The 22,321-nt window shown below is 45.5% G+C and overlaps 1 protein-coding gene across 1 annotated transcript in view; it reads right to left on the bottom strand.

The window, feature by feature from the left end:
- The window catches only part of FBRSL1 (fibrosin like 1), a 754,268-nt gene extending 735,465 nt beyond the window's left edge, over positions 1–18,803 (bottom strand). The window contains 1 exon segment of the mRNA XM_033174384.1: positions 18,394–18,803. Within this exon segment, the coding sequence (XP_033030275.1) occupies positions 18,394–18,687 (294 nt within the window). The 5' untranslated portion in view covers positions 18,688–18,803.
- Between the last annotated feature and the right edge of the window lie 3,518 nt (positions 18,804–22,321).

Genomic DNA, 22,321 nt, shown 5'->3' with positions numbered 1-22,321 from the left:
ACCTCCTGTGGGCCACATTCCAATGTTGGGTGGCACCAGAGGCGAAAGTGGGAGGATCTCCACTCGGCCACGATTGGACCTATGCCAGTCACTAAACGCACCTGGCTAATTACAAACACTGCCTACCCAAGGAGCCACTTCCAGTTGCCGTATGTTGGACCCATCCAGGCTGCATTCACTTGGCAGTTTATTCCATTTCCCTGTCGATTAACTCCCGCATTGCATTTCATCTTTCACCTGATGCAGAAGCCACTTCTGGAAAACAGGTGGAATATGGTTCGTTTCCGTGTTATCCGATTCCATTGTTTGCAGCCCCCTTATAACCCAGAAAATCACATGGGTAAAGTGATGAAATTTGGGGTGGTATACCAACGTAGAATTCCTTCCTGCTGTTTTCATGGGCGAACAGAAACACACATGTGCAGAAATGGTGGGGGAGCTGCAATATTGTCCAATGGTGTTCATTGCTGTGTCACACCACATCCACTTGTGTGAATGAAATATAGCATGACATGCTGGCACATTAAGACAAAAAGCCACAGTTCCACAATGTAACAGGTGCTGCAGAGTGAAAGGGACATTAGAAAACGTGATAAAAGAGCTAGCATTAAAATCAGGAAAACTGAAATGATATTCCTAATGTCCAAGTGCACCCTGAATGTTTTAAATCGTAACTGGGCAGGACTAACCAGTGACCATGCGCTATAATCAACACCACACACATGTGGCCGAACAGGAAGTCAGTTTCTGCTCACAACTAACCAAAATTTTTGCTCCGTAAAGAGGAGGGGGGCAATGCTCTCATTCTGTCACGTATGTATGCATCGTGGCATGCTATTCACAGCTAGATAAAAGCAAACAGCAAATTAAAAATCCTTGCTCAAGGTTACGGCAGAAAGGCAGACAAGAGAATCAAAAGAGAAAAGTGTTAATTAACTTTCTGTTCTCCTTTTCTCAAGGCAGATGTGGGCAATTTGGAACAAAACAAAAAATCTACAGCTCAAGTTTTTGCTACCCCATTCACGTACATCTTGCCCCAACATTGCCCAAGGGAGACGAAGGATGCTCTGTCACTAACCACAGAACAAGGGAGCACCACCCTGGCACCACCCATTAGCCAAAAAATGAGCATCAAAAGGGTAGCCAAGTAGTTATTAAAACACCTTTCTAAACTGACAGCTGGCATCCTGAGGGTTTCAAAAAGAATCAGAAACCATACTACTCCATTAGCAACTATTTCTCTGCCACCACTGTGAATTATCTCAATTGCCTGCTATAGGAAGTTTGCTTCTGTGGAGGGGGAAGTGGGGAGGTCCAAAGGCCTTTGGAGGTCTCCCCAAGCCACATACATCCAGTATACCTGCTTTGTAACCCAAGCGTTTCCTCCTGGCTGAAATGGGTCCTTAAACTCTGAGAATGCTTCCTGCCTGCCCGCACAAAGGACAAACAAGGGTATGTTTGAGCATGTGTAGAAACTAGCCTACTATGCAAAATTCACATTCTTTCCTCCACTCACTTTTGCCCCAGAAAGGCATCACCCTGCACTCTATAAAGCACGATTGCTCTGTTAGAAACACGGTTCGATGAGCAGAAGTCGCCACTGGAACTCTTGTGTTATCAGCTCACCATTTCCTTCCCCTCCTCCCCCTGCCTCCGCAATTTTTATTAAATGGATGTTGATACAAAGCAATTATTGGACTAACCTCCTTTTATTCCTCTTTGTTATTAGACACTGCACAAAGTAATTGGAAAACGCAGGCAAAATCCTGAGCTCCTCTTTATACATTTGAACTTTCCCCCCCTTTGGGTCCCCCTCCCTCTTTGCGCCATCATTCCCTTTTATGTCTCTTTCAATAATCATATAATTATACAATTCCTAAAGTACATGCTGGCAACACTTCAGGGGATTTTAATCATTACAGGTGACAAGGTTCTTCTCTTACATTACGTGCGAGAGGATTAACGTCCACTGTATTCCCTTATACAAGCTTCTCGGCCACCTCCAGGCAACCCCCCTGGAAGCTACAGATTTCCAAAGATTGAACTGAAAGACCCAACTGCTTTTAACAAATGTTCAAAACAGCCCCAGAATGAAATGCCGTGAACCTGAATCGGAATGGGAAGGTTAAAAAGAAAAAAAAAATTAAGTGGCCCATCATCTCCAAGACACAATGTCCCAACTATTTTTAATGGATTTCAACAGCCTTTATTTAATTTTACAAATCTGACAGAAAACGCCAGGAAACTCACAACGCTGCAATTATATTTCTTCCAATGGCTGTGAGTTATTAACAGGCTGTCAAAACACCATAATTATTTCATACCAAGTCTGACTGATTCCATAAGCCATCTCTTTGACTCTGTAGCATCTTTCAATCTTCCCCTTCAATTACCGTGGTGGTGGGCATGTGCTCTGGGCAAGGCTGGGGGGGTGGGGGTGGCTATTCAAAGGGCGTTTGCCTTCACTTATTAAGCATTCAGACTAAAGCCACAGTCGATTCCCAAGTCAAAGATACCACATTAGCCAATGCTTAGCCGTCTGCCTTCAAAGGCACCAACAGCTGAAGAAAGGAAAGGGTCTTATTTTAGCTCATCATTTTTGTAAGAAGGGGAGGGCGGAGGCAAAGACAGAACCACCCAAGGTTTTACAAATAGCTGGGTGAGAATGGAACTTATATGCCCTCAAACAATTCAGGAGAAGGGAGACCACCATATCTCCATATCACAAAGGGCACAGTAGAAGTGGCCATAACAATTCCATTTTCAGGAGCCGACATTAGATTATAGGCATAACGATAGCACAGGGCTGTCTAATTTTTTTTTTTAAGTAAAGTAAAACTCTTTGAGACTTCCAGCTTTGGGACAGAACACTGGGCATGAGCCCAATGGGATCAATGTTCACAACTCAAATGTGCAGTTATTGTGCAAGCAGGGCTGCAACACTCTGTTCCCATGCATGCGTACGTACATAGATACATAGATACACACACACACACACAGAGCGCAAAGTTGGAATATTCCTGAAAAGATAGTCTCATCCCTTATATACCCAGCTAATCACTGTTCTGCAGGAGAGGGAAACATGCAGGGGCCAACTTCCAATAAAGACCATTGTGAACAATGTCAGATGCGGACCGTTAGAAGAGAAGAAGAAGAGTTTGGATTTGATATCCCGCTTTATCACTACCCGAAGGAGTCTCAAAGCGACTAACATTCTCCTTTCCCTTCCTCCCCCACAACAAACACTCTGTGATGTGAGTGGGGCTGAGAGACTTCAGAGAAGTGTAACTAGCCCAAGGTCACCCAGCAGCTGCATGTGGAAGAGCGGAGATACGAACCCGGTTCACCAGATTACAAGTCCGCTGTTCTTAACCACTACAACACACTTAGTGTGATGGTAGCTACCCTTTGGAACTCCCTACCATTACATGTAGGAATATAATAAGCTGGCTTACGCAGAGTCAGACCATTGGTCCATCTAGCTCATCTTGCCACAGCTCTCCAGGATTTCAGGCAGGGAATCTCTCATAGCTCTACCTTCAGATGCTGGAGATTGAACCTGAGACGTTCTGCATGTAAAGCAGATCCCCGAGCTGCATTTTACAGTGGCGTAAATTCTTGTTTCACAGCCAGCATCTCTGGAAATCATTGCGATCCCCACCAATCTTCTAACCTATACTAAAGTTGCAACCTCACTAATGCAACTTTTACTCTAGCCAAGCCTATCTCCATTTGACTGTTTCAAACCACACTGTTCAAAAAGCTCTGCTTAAGTGCACTGCAATTTGCATGTTTCCTTCCTCTCCTCAACACACACACACACACACACACACACACACACGCAAGCAGTGATGCTGAGCCTGTGTTTTGAAGCTTTAAAATGTAGCATTGTGCCATTCCAATCATCCCTGCCCAGTGGCCATGCTGGTTATAGTTGAGAGGAACTGGAGCCCAACAATATTGGCAAAGCCACAGATTTATCATCCCTGCTATAAATAGAGAATGGTGAACCAAAATCTCACCTTGATTCACAGGTCATAGTTTGTCTGGACCAAGGCAAACCACAAGTCAGAGTTTGAAGCAACACAAGCCAAACCACAGTTTAGCCCTGGGTAGAGTGGCAGCAGCAGGACAAGGGAACAAGTACAATGGCCATGACCTTCTCTCCAAACACTTGCTTGAGAAACTATGGCTTTGCATTCCATGCAAGCTGGGTCACAGTTGCAAAAATAGCATTTAGATCTTTTATAAACACCCAGGAGAGAAGTCTGATTTTAACAAGAGCCTAGAATAACTTTGTCAGAGAGAGAGGGAGAGGGAGAGAGAGAGAGAGAGAGAGAGAGAGAGAGAGAGAGAGAACTGTAAGTGTGGATTGCAAGTCTGCTCACTGAATGTTTGTGTGTGTGTGTGTGTGTGTGTGTGTGTGTGTGTTTAAGACAATGGTCTGGTGTTCTCCCAAGAGATAGACTGTTCCCAGTCAACCAGTGTTCTGGCTCATTCTGTGCAAGGAGGCACCGCTAAAATGTTCTCATGTTCTGCCAGAAAAAGAAAATGAAAGAAAACAGTTCCACTACAAGAACCATTTCAACTAGATAAAAAAACCTCATTTATACATTAGACTATGATAAACTAGGAACATTAACATGCAATTACAAGGGGGAACAGGTGTTACTGACCACAGAACACTGAGGCATGGGCTGTGCCTATCGTGTTAAGGAACTTTTAAAATAAGACTTCATTGCTCACCAGCAATGTACAAACATATACCAACACATTTATACAGCACAAGCAATGTAGCAAATCATGAACATGACCACTTGGAAGATTAAACAGGGAAGAACGCTGCTTAAAGCAGTGTTTTTCAACCTTTTTTGGGCAAAGGCACACTTATTTCATGAAAAAAATCACGAGGCACACCACCATTAGAAAATGTTTAAAAAATTAACTCTGTGCCTATATTGACTATATATAAAGTAATTTTTCAATTTTTCCCACGGCACACCAGGCAACATCTCGCGGCACACTAGTGTGCCGCGGAACAGTGGTTGAAAAACACTGGCTTAAAGATCATGGTAAAGAATAATCGACAACTGAGAAACAGCAATGGGATGTTTTTTTTAAAAAAAGTTGCCCAACTGCCAATGGCATCCAAACCTAATTTATAGTGACTTAAGATTTGGGCCCAAGTCTGGCACTATTGCAATTTGGACACAGTACAAAATGGGAACAGGGTGGACTGACAGCAGGAATTCAACAGACGCATGCAATCATGCTTGCTTGCAACTGAGGGCCAGTACTCAAAAGAGGTTCCCTTCAGGGAATGACAGAAGGGAAGGCTGCCTTGGACAGGTTTATTAGTGAAAGAACACAGGAGATTAGAGTGAATTGTTAGCAACTGATGGTAGTTTGGGGGGCATCACAAAAGTGGTCCAAAATCTTTTCCCAACACCTGCTACTTTAGCCCTTAAAAAGCCCCAAAACCATACAATACTGTAACAAACGCACACTTACATGCAGTGTTAGAAACTCAAGATATATAAGCTAGGTGCCAAATGGCTCCTTAAACCAGGATTACAGTCGCCAAAACGGAATGCCTAGTTGCCATTTGGGGGCCAGACAGCTCTAAAGTCTTATTTTTCAATACGACTTTTTGGTTCCTGAAATTCATTTTGATTGTGCAGATAAAATATAACAGACATAATTCTACAGGATGTGTTGTCAGTGTGTGAAAACAGTCGAGATCCTAGGACCCCTAAGCATGCACCTCCAGATGGTAGAGATGTCAGGCACCATCCTGGCACCCCGGCATCTTCACTTGGTTGCCATTGGCTGATACCCAGGTGCAAAATGTGCCTGGCACCTGGTGAATTTTGAACGCTGCTTACAGGATGTTGCTACTTGTCGCTGACTTGTAGTGGATAGGACAATACATAAAATGGGTAAGATCTAAGAACATTAAGAGCAGCATGTTAGATCATGCAAATGCTCTATGCAGTGCAGCATCCTGCTCTCACAATGGCCAGACAACCAGATCCCTGCAGGAACCATTGGTTCACAGCCACAGACAGCACTCTCCTCCATGAATTGGTCTAATCCTCTTTTGGAGCCATCCAAGTTGGTGGCCACCACTCCTTTCTGTGGGAGAAAGTTCCACAGTTTTAACTATGCAGTGTGCAAAGAAGTCCTTTCTTTTATCTGCCCCCAAATCTTCCAACCTGCAGATTCATTGGGTGTCTGCCAAGTTCTCAAGCTGGGAGTGAGAAAAACTTCCATCTACCTTTCTCCACGCCATGTATAATTTTAGGAACTTGTCTCACATCACCTCTTCCTCTCCTTTTGCCTAAACCAGAAAGTCCTGGACGCTGCATTTTTTTATCTCTTATAAAGTCATGAAGCAGTCCCATACAGCCTAAACCAGTGTGGCCCAAACTTGGGTCTCCAGCTGCTTCTGGACTACAACTCCCCTAGCTAGCAGGACCAGTAGTCATGGATGGTGGGAATTGTAGTTCAAAAACAGCTGGAGAGCCAAGGAAACACTGGGAATGTCGGGGAAACAGAATAAACTGCTGTGTGAATGAGGGCTTAAGAAACAACAGCCCCGGTTACAAGAGAGGAAAGGGAGGGTGCTTTTTAAAGGGGAGGGGCCTTAACCCCTGTACTTTTCCAAAGTATTTGCATTAATAGCATAGCTGTCAACTTTCCCCCTTTTTTAAAGAGAAATTCCCTTATTCTGAATAGGTTTCCTTGCAAGAAAAAGGGAAAGTTGATGTGCATAATTGGGAAGCATTTTTTGTTGTTGAATAGTAGCAACTTTAAGTGAATTAATGCAGCAAACAAAATAAGAAGCAGGGCGGAAAACTGAGCTGCTGTTCACACAACAACATCAAGGAAACATAATGCAATAATCAGAACACCAAAAAACCTGAACAAGTGTGCATGCACACAAAAGCTCATACCAATAGCAAACTTAGTTGGTCTCTAAGGTGCTACTGGATGGATTTTTTTTTTAATCAAAATACCAATAATGCAATACTAGCAAACGCAGCAAGGCGATTTGGAGCTCAGTGTAAAGCCATATTGAAAAAAGGCCGATTGTGAGGTCTTGCACAACAAACCCACTGACTCCAAAGATCCAACTTTTCCCGACAAGTGTGGGAGGGAAATGCCCTGAAAAGAGTGGGTTTGGCACTTGCTTTGACAACACTGGTACACTGAAAAGAGAAAAGAAGAACAGGAGAACCACACTGCCAGTCAAGGTGGACAATACTGAGCTAGATAGACCAATGGCAGCTTGCTATGTTCCTATGCTATGATCTTATGTCCCCTCCAAATTTATTAGCCTACACTACTCCATGATTGACAAGCCTCTCACTAGGAAGCAATTGTTACTTGCTTCCAGTCCAGTTGCCAGTGGAAGTGTCTCTCTCTCTGAAGTGTGCACACAACTGGGCAAGCACAGCCAAGAATACTAAGCAAAACTCAGAAGCAGATTCTTCACCATCCTAATTACGAATAGTTAAAGTGACTGAATTTAAAACTGAGCCAACTTTATCCTTTTTTTCCGTAGGCTTCTCTGAACAAGCCACAATATACTGCAGTATTCAGCAGGGGCCATTATCGCAATTATATCTCTTTAGTAGTACACCAGGAAGACTCATCAAGATTTCAGCAGCCAGTCAGTAGAACAAACAAGGAGGGCTTATAAAAATTAACTAGCAAAAACACCCGTCATTTTTGAAGAACAGGGTTCTTTAACATTTACGTATTCTTGCAGACAAAGCACGCGGTTATCAAACTATGGAATCTGGAGCCACAAGATGTGAGGGTCACAATCCTGGTTATCCTTACAGAGGAGATTAGAGGAATTCATGGAGAATGACAAAGCTATCAGTCGCTACAGGTCATGAGGACTGTATCCTACCTCCAGTATCGCAGACTTCTGAAAATTAGTTGCTAGGGAACACCACCAGACTTATTGCCATTGTGCCCTGCCTACAGACTTCCCATAGGCATCTGAATGGCCAACATGGGAGACAGGATGCTCAACTAGAGAAGTCTTCCATCAGGGCTTTTGTACCCTTTCATTGCACACATAGCACCTACAGATTACCTGTCAGTAAGGACCAAGCCACCGAGTGTCACTGGTAAGATGGGGGTAATGTTCACCTGCACTTTCAACAGTGCCCACAAGGCCATGTTCAAGTTCTTTATCTCCCCCATCAAGGCATGAAGGGAAGAGGTGCACGTGTAAACCTCACTAGGACCTCACGGCTCCCCATTTAAAAAGCCTTGCCCCCATCACCTGCATAGCCCCAACATGGGCTCCATTCCTTGATCACGTTATGAGCGTGACAGGGTATTGGAAGCTGGCTGATGGAGTCTTCACAGTGTGGCATCTTCCAATAAGCATCGCTAAACCAACCAACCTTTCACATGCAATTGCTTTGGGTGGTTAAATTTGTAAAATCCTGAAGGCACTCAAAGATGGGAGAAAACATCGTTTGAGCTGGGATAGGGAACATCAATCCCAAGGGTCAAATGTGTCCCTCTAGCCAACCCCCACCTCTCTCACCACCAAAGGAGCATAAGTGAACAACAGAGAACCTGCACAAACAACGCTGACACCAAACCCTACATATATTAAGTAAAACAGAAACATAGTCACCCCATCCCACCCATCTCTTTCCCCCCTTTCTCTCTAATGTCTCAACAAACGAAACGGACTTCTAAAAATGTTACATGGGAAAAAATATGAGAGAGACATTGCACTACCTTTGTAAATCAATAAAATCTTTAATTAAAAAAAAAATGTGTCCCTCTAGGCCATTTTGGCTCTGTGGACTCTTACTGGACTTTCTTTGCAACACCACCCACAACTGTTTTTGCATGGCTGGAATGCGTCACTGAACTCCAAGAATGCTTCTTGCTTGCCACGATGGGAAGCTCAGAAAGGGGTGTGTGACAGCATCAGGAGTTTTCCAGGGTGATGCGCATGTTTCAAGGAATGGAATAAAGGCAGTGCTCAGATCACCTCCCCTTCTAGCTATGGGGTAAGTAGCAATTAACATACATCTTGACAGTGCCCTGCAACTAGCACTATCTGTGTAACGCAGAGGCTCTTTGCTATGGAACAGTTACACTTCATTACAACGTTAAAAAAAAAAGACTCCTGTTCAATGGCTCACTCTCATGTAACAATGTCCATTGATATTTGCTGTGTTCAGGCCATAAGGGGAGGTACTGCTGATGAGATATAGATTCCCAATACGGGCAGCCGGCCTTGATCCTTACTCATTACTAACTCCCTGCATAATTAGATTTGCACTAAGCCCATTTTCCACCACTGGGACTTACAAGTGGTCCAGCAGCTAGTCCTGCCAGAATCAACTCAGGAAGTTGTATTTGACAAAGTCATGGGGTCCACCCACCCTGACTGACAAGAGACTCTCTAGGGTTTCAGGCAATGCAGTCTTTCCCCCAGCCCTAGCTGGAGAAGGCAAGGATTGAATCTTGCACCGTCAAGCATGTGAACCAGATGTTCTACCACTAAGCTGAAGCCTTGCATTAGCAAGGGGTTGCCCACCTTCGGTGCGCCCAAATGCCTCCTTAAACCAAGGTTACAGTCACCAAAACAGAATATCTAGTTGCCATTTTGGGGCAAGACTGCTGCTCTAAGGTCTGAGTTTTCAAATGATGGATTGGCTGTGATTGGTTATCAGTTAAACATCTGGCTAGCTCAGATGACAACCTTGAGCTAGGTTAAGAGCTTTGAGAACTTAATGAAGCAAAGTCACTTGAATCAGGGACAGCCCACATTTATATTGGTGTATTCCGACCTCTTTTTCTTAATGGTGACATGGACCGTTCATAATGCAAGAATATTCTTCACAACAGTGAACAGGGCAGTGAGGCGGGGTAAATGAAGGCAAGCTACAACAATTAACTGTAAGGTTGTTCACCGCTCCTGTTGCACAGAAAAAAAATATTTTGGTTCCTGAAATTCGTTCTGATCGTGCAGATAAAACACAACAGATAGAATTTTACAGGATGGGTTGTTCGTGTGCGAAAACAGTCCAGATCCAATGATTCCCAGGCATGCACCTCCAGATGTTAGGCACCTTCCTGGAGCCCAGGCATCTTCACTGGAGCCCTGGGTTGCATGATGGTGGATGTTAGGCACCTTCCTGGAGCCCTGGGTTGCATGGTGGTGCCTGCAAAGCTGCATTGGCAACATCTCCCAGGACCTTTTGATATCTCACTGGAAACCACTGCTGCTTCAGACAGCTGGCTGGCCCTGCCTCAAATCACAGGCCAGAACTGCAGACACCCTGGTGACCTGTTCCATTTTTATTTTTAATTTATGTGGTGGTCATTCCTGCCAAACACCCTGGCTGTATGACGACACCACTGTGCTGATCCTACAGACAAACTAATCACCCAAAGCAGAGGAGATGAGAAACACTCGGTCAGAAAGAGAAAGCTGTTTGTACAAGAGCCTGTGGTCACATCACAAGGCGCACGGACGCACACACACCCTCTCCCCGACTTAATTGTAACAAAAACAATCCGGAGCTTTGTTAAAATGTGCTGAGTTGACTGCAAGAGACCACCGTACAAAGCTATACCAGTTCCACAGCTCTCTTACTGCTTTCTCTTCCAACATCCAATTAATTATTCTGACAAGCTTCCTTTTTTTTTAAGTGCTATTTTTACACTTTTGGAGGGGAGAGGCAGAACCGCCATGATTGCACCCAGTCTAAGTTATGAGAACGGCTGTGAGGCCGGTTGCAGTAAGAAAGAGGTCCGTCTTGTTGGCGTGGTGAAAAACTTTGCATCCTGCTAAGTGTATGCCATGTAGCCTGACGGATTCTGCTGTAGAGCTAGAGGAAGTCTTATCACCAAAAGCAGTACCAAAAATGTACTGCCTAAATCATTGTTTTTTTTAGCTCTTAAATCTATTTTACATACCAACACTCACCCGGTAATCTCTGATACAGATGTTGAAGATGTTGCCCCCAAGGCAAACTGGCATACGATCTAGTTAAGGTACACACAACCCTATTGCTAGTCATTCAAATGCAACAATTCAAAATGGCTACTTAAGTTTACACATAACCCAGGAGGCTACTTTTTCACTTAAAAGCAAGTCCCTGGAGCAAATTCTCAGTGTTCACTCCTCTCACTGCCGTTAACTGTTCTTTTCTGCAAGTTTCCCCATTTAATTCCTTTCCCGCAGACTCTGCAAGCAAGCTCTCTCTCTCTCTCTCTCTCTCTCTCTCTCTCTCTCTCGATTTTTGATAGGTTTCTTAGTCCCAGTGAATAGAATCTTCCCTGCAAAGTGGAAATCCCAAAGGATAGCTTTTTCCCAAGGCACCAAACACTATAAAACTGCATTTTGTCCAACCAGCTCTGACATGATCACTGTTATTTGGGAGGATAATTACTTTCATGGTGTGAGGAACATATATTTAGAAAGAACAAGTTCAGGTCTTGCCATTCCCATCTCTTATAGGAGATGATCACACAGGTGTGCAGAAGCCAGTTAAAGTTAGCTGCATAAAACTCCATTTACTCAATACTCCTTCTTTGCAGGTATGTATGTGATATACATGCCCATGTCTCTAGAATGCCCCCCCTCCCCAATTACTTGTATGCTGAGCAGTTGTCTAAGCATGGTCACTGCAGATGGTGACAGCAGTCACAAAATTAGAAGACGCCTGCTTCTTGGGAGAAAAGCAACGACAAACCTAGACAGCATCCTAAAAAGCAGAGACATCACCTTGCCAACAAAGGTCCGTATAGTTAAAGCTATGGTTTTCCCAGTAGTAATGTATGGAAGTGAGAGCTTGACCATAAAGAAGGCTGATCGCCAAAGAATTGATGCTTTTGAATTCTGGTGCTGGAGGAGACTCTTGAGAGTCCCATGGACTGCAAGAAGATCAAACCTATCCTTTCTGAAGGAAATCAGCCCTGAGTGCTCACCGGAAGGACTGACCCTGAAGCTGAGGCTCCAATACTTCGGCCACCTCATGAGAAGAGAAGAATCCCTGGAAAAGACCCTGATGCTGGGAAAGATTGAGGGCACAAGGAGAAGGGGACGACAGAAGACAAGATGGTTGGACGGTGTTCTCGAAGCTACCAACATGAGTCTGACTAAACTGAGGGAGGGAGTGTAAGACAGAAGTGCCTGGTGTGCTCTGGTCCTTGGGGTCACGAAGAGCCGGACACGACTGAACGACTGAATAACAACAACAGCAGGGCCTATTTTATGATCTGGTGAAACTTTGTACTCTGGTGCTTTCTGAACAAATTCTCAGACTCAAAACTCTCGGACACGACTAAACGACTAAACAACAACACACATGCACGGCCAAATTGCCAGGACCTTACACAAATTAAAGTTTTAAGGCTGCAGTCTTTTGAGTGGGATGAACTGTGTCGCAAGTGAAGCAAAGACTTGAGATTACACTTTAAGCGCTTTAAGGTTCCTAATTGTCCAGTCACCTCTGTTGGTTGAAAGCACCGGGAAGGAAGGATAAATACTGCAAACTCCCAAGGAAGCCTGAGAAAATTATAAGACTCTGGATTTCTCAAATCTGCTATGGTGAATAGCTGTGTGCAAAGGAATGCACACAACACTGTACTTTCAAGAACATTAAAGGTTACTGTGGTAACTTTGAAGAGACAAGGGAAATTCCCAATACATACTGGAGATAAAATAGAACAAACCTTCCAACACCACAAATATCCATCTCAACACACACATACAGAGCAATTTAGAACTTACAGAGGGGAAACCCAAGCCATACAGCTCCTCTGTTTTCCTAATCGCTGGTTCTTATAAAGCAAGCTTTTAAAAAGTGGCGCACAGCACAGCAACAAGATAAGAACATAGCACGAAAGACTTCCATGTGCACAGCCATTCAAGCTTAGTTGCCAAAGAAAATTATGACTCGAATTCACGAACATGGGGAAGACCCACTTAAAAAGGAGCGCTGGAGATTTCAGCAGCTCTCCATCTTTTCTGCTCTGTCTACAAGTATTCATTATCAAGAGTTTAGGAAGTTGCCTTATTATACCAAGGGAGGGTTTTTATCCACTTAGGCAAGTGTTATCTACTCTGGCCAGCAGCAGCTCTCCATGGGTCCCAGGCAGGGGGCGAGAGGTCTTTTCAATCACCAGCAGACTGTAGATACTTTAGCTGGAGGTGCCAAGGATTGAAAAGCAGGTGCACTGATAAGTGGGCTACGATTCTCCTTCCCCCTTCACAAACACATTGGTCTATTTCTCAACTTTCTTTGGAGTCTAAACTTTTGTGTACAGTCGTACCTCGGGTTACGTACCCGATCTGTTCCAGGATGCCGTTGGCACCCCAAAAAGTACGTAACCTGAGCGTCCATTTTGCGCATGCACAAAGCGCGATATTGCGCTTCTGCGCATGCCGCGCGGACATGCAGAGAAGCATCCGCGCGCCGAAAAACACTTCCGGGTTACTGGAGTACGTAACCCGAAAAATACGTAAACCGAAGGGGACGTAACCCGAGGTATGACTGTATTTGCTTTTGACCTGCACACCAAAATAAATCATGTATCCTATATAAAATGGCCCATAATGTGAATGCAATAAATTTGCTAGTCTCTACGGTGGAACAAGGCTTGCTTATTGCTGCAACAGAGAAACGTGGCTAACTTTTTTTTTAAGAGGGATAGCAGGAAAGCAGCTCTACAATCGCTCCTTGGTAAGGAAAAACCCACTGGTGTGTCCCTGGTGATTTTGCTTTGCTTTGTTACTGGAATTTAAGAAGAAGAAGAAGAAGAAGAAGAAGAAGAAGAAGAAGAAGAAGAAAACCTACGCACATCTTACACAAACACAGATTGCCACTTTGGCTTCTGAAAGCACCTTGAGTACGGCAGACACTCTTCCCCCGCTCAACACATGAAAGGAAACAAGCGAATTCTGCTTATCCTATTTATTCTGATGAGCCAATTAAAAAGCCAAGACGCTGCAAGTGAAGGTGCTCTCTTGAATGTTGAGATGAGCTGCAGGCACACAGCGCTCAAAAAGCCACTGTGGTGTGGATTCAGAGGGTCACTTCCTCACCAGGCTACCTGCCCACACAAATTTCCCAGTTTCTGCACAACCCAGGACCCACTAAGCCTTCCTGCCACGGTGCAGGGAAGTGCGTCCATGCTTATCATACCTACCAAATATTGCTTATTTATTATTATTAATGATATCCATCAGTCACGTTTTTGCATTCAAGTGTGCCTAAGTCTACTTGCACAGTAAAAACAGAACCAAGGCATTAAAATCAGATTATTATTATTTTAAAAGCAACAAACAAAAACTAAAATGCTCAGCTGAGAATGTGTTTAAAAGGGACAAGAACCCATATAACCCAAAGGTTGAGCACAATAAGGGCTGCCGACATATTGAGATCCCCTCCCAAATAAAACCCAATGAGCCAGGGTAAATGGGAATGTTCCTGTCTGATCCCTAATCAGAAATGGAGATTGCAAATGGGGGAGCCACCACTGTTATTGTTATTATTAACTTTATTATTTGTATCCTGCCCAACTGACTGGGTTGACACCCTCCACACACAAAGGAGGTAAAGGGACCCCTGACCATCAGGTCCAGTCATGTCCGACTCTGGGGTTGCGGCGCTCATCTCGCTCTATAGGCTGAGGGAGCTGGCGTTTGTCCGCAGACAGCTTCCGGGTCATGTGGCCAGCATGACAAAGCCGCTTTCTGGCGAACCAGAGCAGCACACGGAAATGCCATTTACCTTCCCGCTGGAGCAGTCCCTATTTATCTACTTGCACTTTGATGTGCTTTCGAACTGCTAGGTTGGCAGGAGCTGGGGCCGAGCAACGGGAGCTCACCCCATCGCGGGGATTCGAACCACTGACCTTCTGACCGGCAAGCCCTAGGCTCTGTGGTTTACCCACAGCACCACCTGGGTCCCTGGGTTGATTCATACATTGTGAGGCAGCCTTTAAGGCAAGGAAGTTATATTGCTTGTGTTTTTATCCCACTATTCCGCCAAAGGTGTCAGGGAACCACACAAGGCCATGCCCCGTTTTATCTTCACAACCTTGCAAGGTAGGGTAGGCTGAGAAAGAGTGATTGGGTCCGAGGTCACCCTGTGACTCCATGAGGGCACATGATGCTAAAAACTAGGCAGATCTAGGTCTGGGCTGCGCTTGGAAGGGCACCTATCTGGGAACATCGACATATATCAACTTGAATTCCATGGCAGGAAGTAAGCCAGTTAAATACACAAATAAATGGACATGGGGAGATTTGAACCTGCATCCGCCCAGCCCCAGCTGGAACCCATAACCACACCAGAAGTTTGTGTCTGCATGTAAGTGAAGCAGACTAGGTGTGCTAGCACACGATAACATTTAAAGACATTAGCTGAATGACTAGCACAACTTCGACCTTTGAACTCAGCTGGACATCTTTACGGAAACTGCTCTTTAACAGTCAGTGCTCTAAAATGGGGATAATAACCATCCTAACATTGAAACACAACACAGAAGCAGCATCTACATAGAAAAACTGTCACCAAGGGATTACCGTATGTCTTTGGGCAAAATGATTCTGTGGGGGTAGGGATTATTATTTTTTACTTGCCAATTGCAAGAGCATCACTCTCTAGTCAAAAGTCACAGGATTAATAGTTAGCATTTTGTGTGGTGCTACAGAACCTCCCCACACATTACTTTGGTCCTGGGACAAGTCTGAAATCATACAGTGTGGCAGCCTTGATTTAAACTGAACAGATCTGGTCCAGATGAGAGACCAATCAGTAGCCCTCAATACAGTCCAGCAGGGAAAGAATGTCTAAAATGAAATAAGACTTCACCCAAAATGAAGATGTTCACTCTTGCTCCAGGTTAAAGGAAGGCTGATGAAGGAGCAGAGAAAACAGGGGTGGACTGAAAGGATTCAAGGATTAAACACCCAAGAGACAAGGTGGCTTGTGCAGACACCAAAATTTGTCCCTCCCAATCCAAAGCCCCTCCATCACACTAGCTAAAAAGGAATCGTGTAGCTGCTTGTCTTTACAGTGGGGGTGTTTTATCTAGGTCACTACCTTATGACAGTCTTGCTAGGAAGGCCTAAATGGTACTAGTTCATCTACACGCATTAGCCATTTTGAAAGAAAAACCAACTGTCTCAGTTTTCAACCACCACCAGAGCTTCCACGTCCAGTCACCTGGAACAGCTACCTAGCATCTACAGAGGACCATATGGAGAAGCAGTTTTGGAAGCCTGTTTTATGGCTTTTCTCCTTGTACTTCACAGAGAATCATCAGAGGGAATCTTTTCCCCAGCTGGTTTTGTGTCCCCCACCCCCACAAGCAAGGCCACCAGTATTCCAGCTATTCATGATTGACAGACATACTATTTTCCATGGCTTCCTTCTGTATTTGTATGTTTCTTCTCTGAAGCAAGCAGAGGCTTACCCCTGTCTGATGCAGGATATTGACCATTAACATAGTAGGGGAAAAAAATAATGTTTTAATGGAGCAACCATCAAGACATATTTCATCCCCCGAAGAGGTAACAGATTTGTCTATTTGTCAATGACAATTCTGAAGGCTCTCTGGCTCAACTGGCTTTGAACTTCAGCGCCTGACAAGTTTCATGACAATGCCCAGAAAAAAGTGAGAGACTTTAACATAAAACAGGTATAGCAAAAGGAAGCAAACGTGACAGAGGTACTGTAGGTATGAGGCCTGGGGCCACCACTAAGAAGGAAAGGCAACTGAATCTTTCTCCAAAAAAAGTCTTGGCTCCAGGTCTTGACCACCTGATGTACTGTACAATGAAACTTGCTTCTTCAAAGAATAATATTTTGCCAGATAATCTCATGCATGAACTTCACAATATAGCCTTTTCCTGCATTCATTAAATCTCCAATTTCAAACAAACAAACAAACCAAGGATTTAAAAACAAAAAAACTGAAACACTTAAATGAGTCTGAAGCCATAGCAGATAGCATATGCATTTCCTTTGAGAAGCCTCACAAGTAAGTAAAACTTGCTACAATAAATGAAACTCATGTTCCAGAGAACGAGAGACAGTAGCCAGAAGACTGATGGAAGATGCAACCCACACATATTCACAATGCATCGCTGAAAAAGTTTGGAGCAAACATGTTACATTCACTGATGAACAGTAAACCTGCCAACATCCAAAGCAATTCTTCATTCCTGTGAATTAGTCAGGTACCCAACATGAGTAAACATACCAGCCAACTTTTAATTTTTTAAAAAAGCCTATTAAGAGTGGACAAAATGACTAACTTTAACAGGGTAACAACACACTTACCAGAAAGTCTCTTATCACCTCAGACTTTCCAATCACATCAAGAGGACACACAAAAAACACCAAGAGACACCCAAAATCCCCTAGCTTGTCACAGGCTCGTTGAACACATTACATTTTTCTCTGCTCTCTTTAACTTCACTCAGACAAAACAAGCAGAACTGGCACAGCAAACGTTTTTCACAATAAGTCAGACATGCAATTATTTTTTTTTCACCAACTGATTAACACCAAGAAAATATAGTTCACCAGCGATGAGAAATCTATTTGATATCTGCAAGCCTTTAAAAACCATTTTTTGAAATCAGGAACAAAATGATATTCTCTTGTAGAACATCTCCCCTTCCACCACTGTTCCCCATCCAGACAAAATCAAAAACATTAACCATTTGGTTCTTACATTCTCCAGAGACGCATCTGGGGGAAATGACAACACCAAACCAAAAATATGCAAGATTTCAATTTCCAGAAAAGAAAATTACTTGGGCAGCAGTAGTGCACACACATTTTAAGCAATTAGAAACATGCCTGGTGACATCCTTCCTCCAACATGCAAAAGGGAGAAGACGACCCAAACAAACCGAGAACTTTTTGTGCTTCTCCCCCGTAGACTCGCCAGCCAATTAGAATTCCAAACATTGAAAACCAGCTCAGAGCAACTCAAGTTGGTTTATCAGCTCAAAAAGAGCTATCCACATGCCTCTCGGCCTACACATCAACTCAGGAGAAGCAGCCCCAACAAGTACACCCAGGATGCAGCCAGAGGCTCTGCACCTTAGGACCACATCTGCACACCCCAAACAAGGCACAGGCTTCCACGCCCAACAAGGCGTTTTGCCTCTTTTTCCTCCAGGCTTGAATACTCATCACTCATGTGCCAGAAGTTAATTGATATTGACAAGGAAGCAAAAAGGGGAGGGGGTGGATGGCTGGATCCAGCCAAACCCAACAGATACATCCCAAGCTCTTCCCTTGCTCTCTCCCCCACCCCACCCAAATCCCTATAACATAAGCCCATGAAAAGACAGCAACCCGTTCTGATCCTTACCTCCAAGGCTTCCATCGTACTGAAGCTGGCGATCGCAAATCCATCAATTAAATCCTCTTCCTGAGAGCTGGATTCTCGCCTCCTCCGCCTCGGAGGTCTGGCGTTCCTGGCTGCAGAAGCTTGGCTCTTAGGATTTGGGCAATTTTGGCTCGTATTCTCCTTGCCCGGGCTGTGTTCTCTCTCGGATGCCGAGGAAGGGCTCTGGTTCGGGCGGTCCCTGCCATTTGGATCCCTTCGCCTCACGCGGTCCCTTTGGGACCGAGATTTCCTGCTCTGTCTGATTTTCCCATCCATTTCAAAGATGCAAAAACAAACCAAAAAAAAAACACCTCAAAAATTTATTTCAGATCGAAGTGTGGTGGGTCTTTTCTCTCTAAAATACCACCCTAATATAATCCAGCCTGCCTGCCTCTCTCTCTCTCTCTTTTCTCTTCTCCTTCAGGCTTATAAAATCCAAAGGAAGGGGGCGGGAGGTGGGGCGGGGGGGGCGGCGGTTAGAAGAGAAATGTAATCCAGCAGACCTCTGTGGAAAGGAAAGGGTGATCCGATGGAGGGCAGAGAAGGAAGAAGGGGGTTGGGGGGGGGGAATTAAAAGAGATCCAGAAGAAAAGAAAAATGTAAATCCAGACGAAGTGACCTTGACAAATCTTTTCCCCCTCCCTTGCAAAAAAATAAAATTAAAAATTAAAGAGAGGCAAGCCACGCAGCCAAACAGTGCAATTGATCTCCAGTTCGGATCTGGTGGGAGAGAGAAAGAGCCAAGCTTCCCCCCCACTCACACACACCCCGTCCAAAAAAAAATTAAAAAAAAATCACCCCCCAAAAAACTGAAACACAAGAGACAAATCCAGGAGGTCGAATCCAGGCTTGGGAAAAGGGAAATAATAAATCCAGGACACCAGCAGAGCCGATGTGAAGAAACAGAAGCAGCGGTGGTGGTGGTAGTGGCGGCGGCGGCGGCTGCTGCTCCTCCGCGACGAACCCTCCCCCCTTCTCCTCCCCCCTCTTTTTTTTTAACTCCCTCCCGCCCCGGGGCAAGCAGCGCCCCGCCCCGGGTTCGAATCCTGCAGAGAGACGAAAATGGCAACAAGAGGGTTCCGGATCCCGGGCTCTCGCGCGCGCCGCAACTTTGTTGCGAGGAAGGCGAAGAGAAATTCCCTGGCGCAGCCTCCGCCTCCTCCTCCTCCTCCTCTTCGGCGGCTGCTGCTGCTGCTGATCCTCCTGCTGCCGCCGCCGCCCCCCTTCAGCTCGCCGCCGCCCCCTCCTCCTTCTCCTCCTCCTGCAGCCGGGCCCGGCTGCTCCCCTCCTTCCCCAACTTTCCCACCCGCGGCCAGCGAGCCTCTCAGCCCTGCCCGCCTCCCGAAGCCGGCCACCCTCCTTCTCCTCCCTCTCCCTCCGCCACCAGCAGCAGCAGCAGCAACCGCCCTGCCCGCCTGCCTGCCTTGTCACCCGGAGAAGCTGCGCCTGCCTCTCCGCTGCCTCGCCGCCTCCTCCTCCTTCCCTCGCGCGCCCGCTTCTCTTTCTCTCTCAGGCTGCTGCGCCGCGGCGCCGGCTGCTGCTGCTGCTGCTGCTCTCCCTCAAGCTTCCCCTGCTCGCATTCCGCCCCATTCTCATTCTCCCTCTCGCTGCTTCTTTTTTTTTTCCTCCTCTTCTTCTCCCCCCACCCACCCCACCCCACCTCCCGAGCAGGCTCAGGCTTTAAGCACCGCCCGGCCGGCCGCGCATGAGCAGGGCTGCCAGCTGCGCGTCATTCCCCGGCGCAGGCCCCGAGCCGGCGGCTTCTCTCTCTATCTCAGGCGCGCGCTCGCTCGCTCGCTTCCCACTCGCACGCACGCACTCTTTTCTCTCTCTCGCCAACCCGCCTGCCCCCCCCCCCACGACACACAATCCAACTCCCTTCCAACAAACCTCCCCGGCTCTCGCTCTCTCGCTGACCTTACCAACTCCCCAAGGAGGGGAGGGGAGGAAAGGTTAAGAGGACCCGCGTCAAAAGGCGGGGGGTGGGTGGGTAAAAGAGAAATGGTAATTGCTGGTCCCCCCCCCTCCCTCTAGGTTAGGGAAAGGGCTAAAAAGAGAGGAGGGCAAGCACACGCACACCAAAAAACATACCCTCCCTCTTGCCTTTGAGCATTTCTGCAGCCTCCCGGGTTGCAGTCGTTTCTGTATAGGAAGAAGGAGGGCAAGCAAAACCATGCAATTGTAGAGCTGGAAGGGTTCCCATGGGTCATCTAGTCCAACCCCCCTGTAATGCAGGAATCTCAACTCATTCCCCATCCAATTTGAAACCATACCTGACACTGCTTAGCTTTGCAAATGTGCTACCAGTTTTATTGCTGCGGGAGCCTAGTAGATCTTACAGAATTGCAGAATGAGAAGAAGCCTGCCTCCTTTATTTACCCTGCAAATTTACAAAATGCAAAAGGGAGCAGGGGAAGAAGAGAGTAAAAGCAAAACACCCCCCCCAACTCACAATTTTGGTGATAACTAGGTATTTAGAAGAATAAATTATTTGCAAAAAAAAAAAAAATCCTGTGGAGGTGATGGTAGCCACACCAAGCTACCCATTGCAATTTCTGCTATAACAAACTGGGAGAGGAATACTACCCTTTCCTTCTCTTCCTCATGGGGAGGGTTGTCAAGATTACACCCACCCTCCTCTGCAATAAAGGAGACATTTAAAATGTTGGGGTGGAGGGAAGAGAATTGACAACCTCCTCTCCTTGCCAACTGTATTGAGTGGCACTTTTGTTTCAGATGTCAAGCTAACCATTACAGATACTGGAAGTATCTAAATGGGGGAGTGGGGTGGGGGAAAACAAATTACAATAAAAGCAAGGGGAGGACAGATAACACTACACAAACGCACACACCCTGACACACTGCAAATGTTTTGTTACATGCCATTGACAGCCACCTCAACAAGGAAGGGGGCATAGGAGACACTGCAATTTTTCTTGTAAGGGAGATTTCTCCAGTCAGGTGAGGGGTAAAAAAAAACACCTATTGCTCAGCTGTAGTCATTAATAATACTCCATGGGGAAGAACAGGAGCATTTAAGGTCAGTATGCATATGGGGAGGTAACCATTCCCTTGCAATTTGCACATTCCTTCACTGAGTAGTTCTTCTGTTTCATTTTTACATAAATGCTTCCACCCCAGTCTAAAATAGTGCTGCCCTTATGGAATTCAGCAGGGAGAATGGGGATACCTCTAGTTGGCTCTACCTGTCATAGGCTCCACTTGTGCTAATGGGCACCAGCTGGCATGGCTGAAGAGACTTGTCTCTCTGCAGTTTGAATTAAGGGTCTGGGGCCCTTGTATAGTTGCTTCTGTCTTTAGGACACCTTTACGCTTTAGGACACCTTCATGCACTCAGGCAGAACTTCTCCTTTGTAAGACCCTCCTGTGGAGTGGAGCCCTTCTCCCTTAGGCTCCTGTAGCCCATCTTCTAGGGAGAAGCAAATGCCACTCCCCCTGTACCCAGCACCCATAAAAGCCCAAGACCACATCCAAACTTTGCATTTAAGCAGCTGTGGGGTTTTCCCCAAAGCATCATGGGAGCTGTAGTTTGTTAGGGGTGCTGATAGCGGTTTGGAAACCCCTGTTCTCTTTTAGAGAGCTACAGTTCCAAAGAGTGGTTACAAAGGGAAACTGGGAACTGCAGCTCTGTGAAGGAAAATAGGGGTCTCCTAAGAACTCTCAGCACTCTTAAACTACACTTTTAAGGATTCTTAAGGGAAGCCATGACTGCTTAAAAGTGGGCATCGTAGTGCTGTAAATGTTTGTTGTGGATGGGGGTTATACACATTTCCTTGGAAATAAACCCTGCTGAAACCCCAGGGACTTTAAAAAGTAAGCTGGGGCTATTATGAAAGAAGCAGCTTTCTGCATAGCAGATAGCTTGTTTGCAAAAAACCTCCCATCCCTA

The sequence above is a fragment of the Lacerta agilis genome, chromosome 17 (genome assembly GCF_009819535.1).
Source record: "Lacerta agilis isolate rLacAgi1 chromosome 17, rLacAgi1.pri, whole genome shotgun sequence".
NCBI classification, from domain to species: domain Eukaryota; kingdom Metazoa; phylum Chordata; class Lepidosauria; order Squamata; family Lacertidae; genus Lacerta; species Lacerta agilis.
The sequence above is the reverse complement of the archived record's forward strand: the minus strand, read 5'-3'. Positions and strand labels throughout refer to the sequence as shown.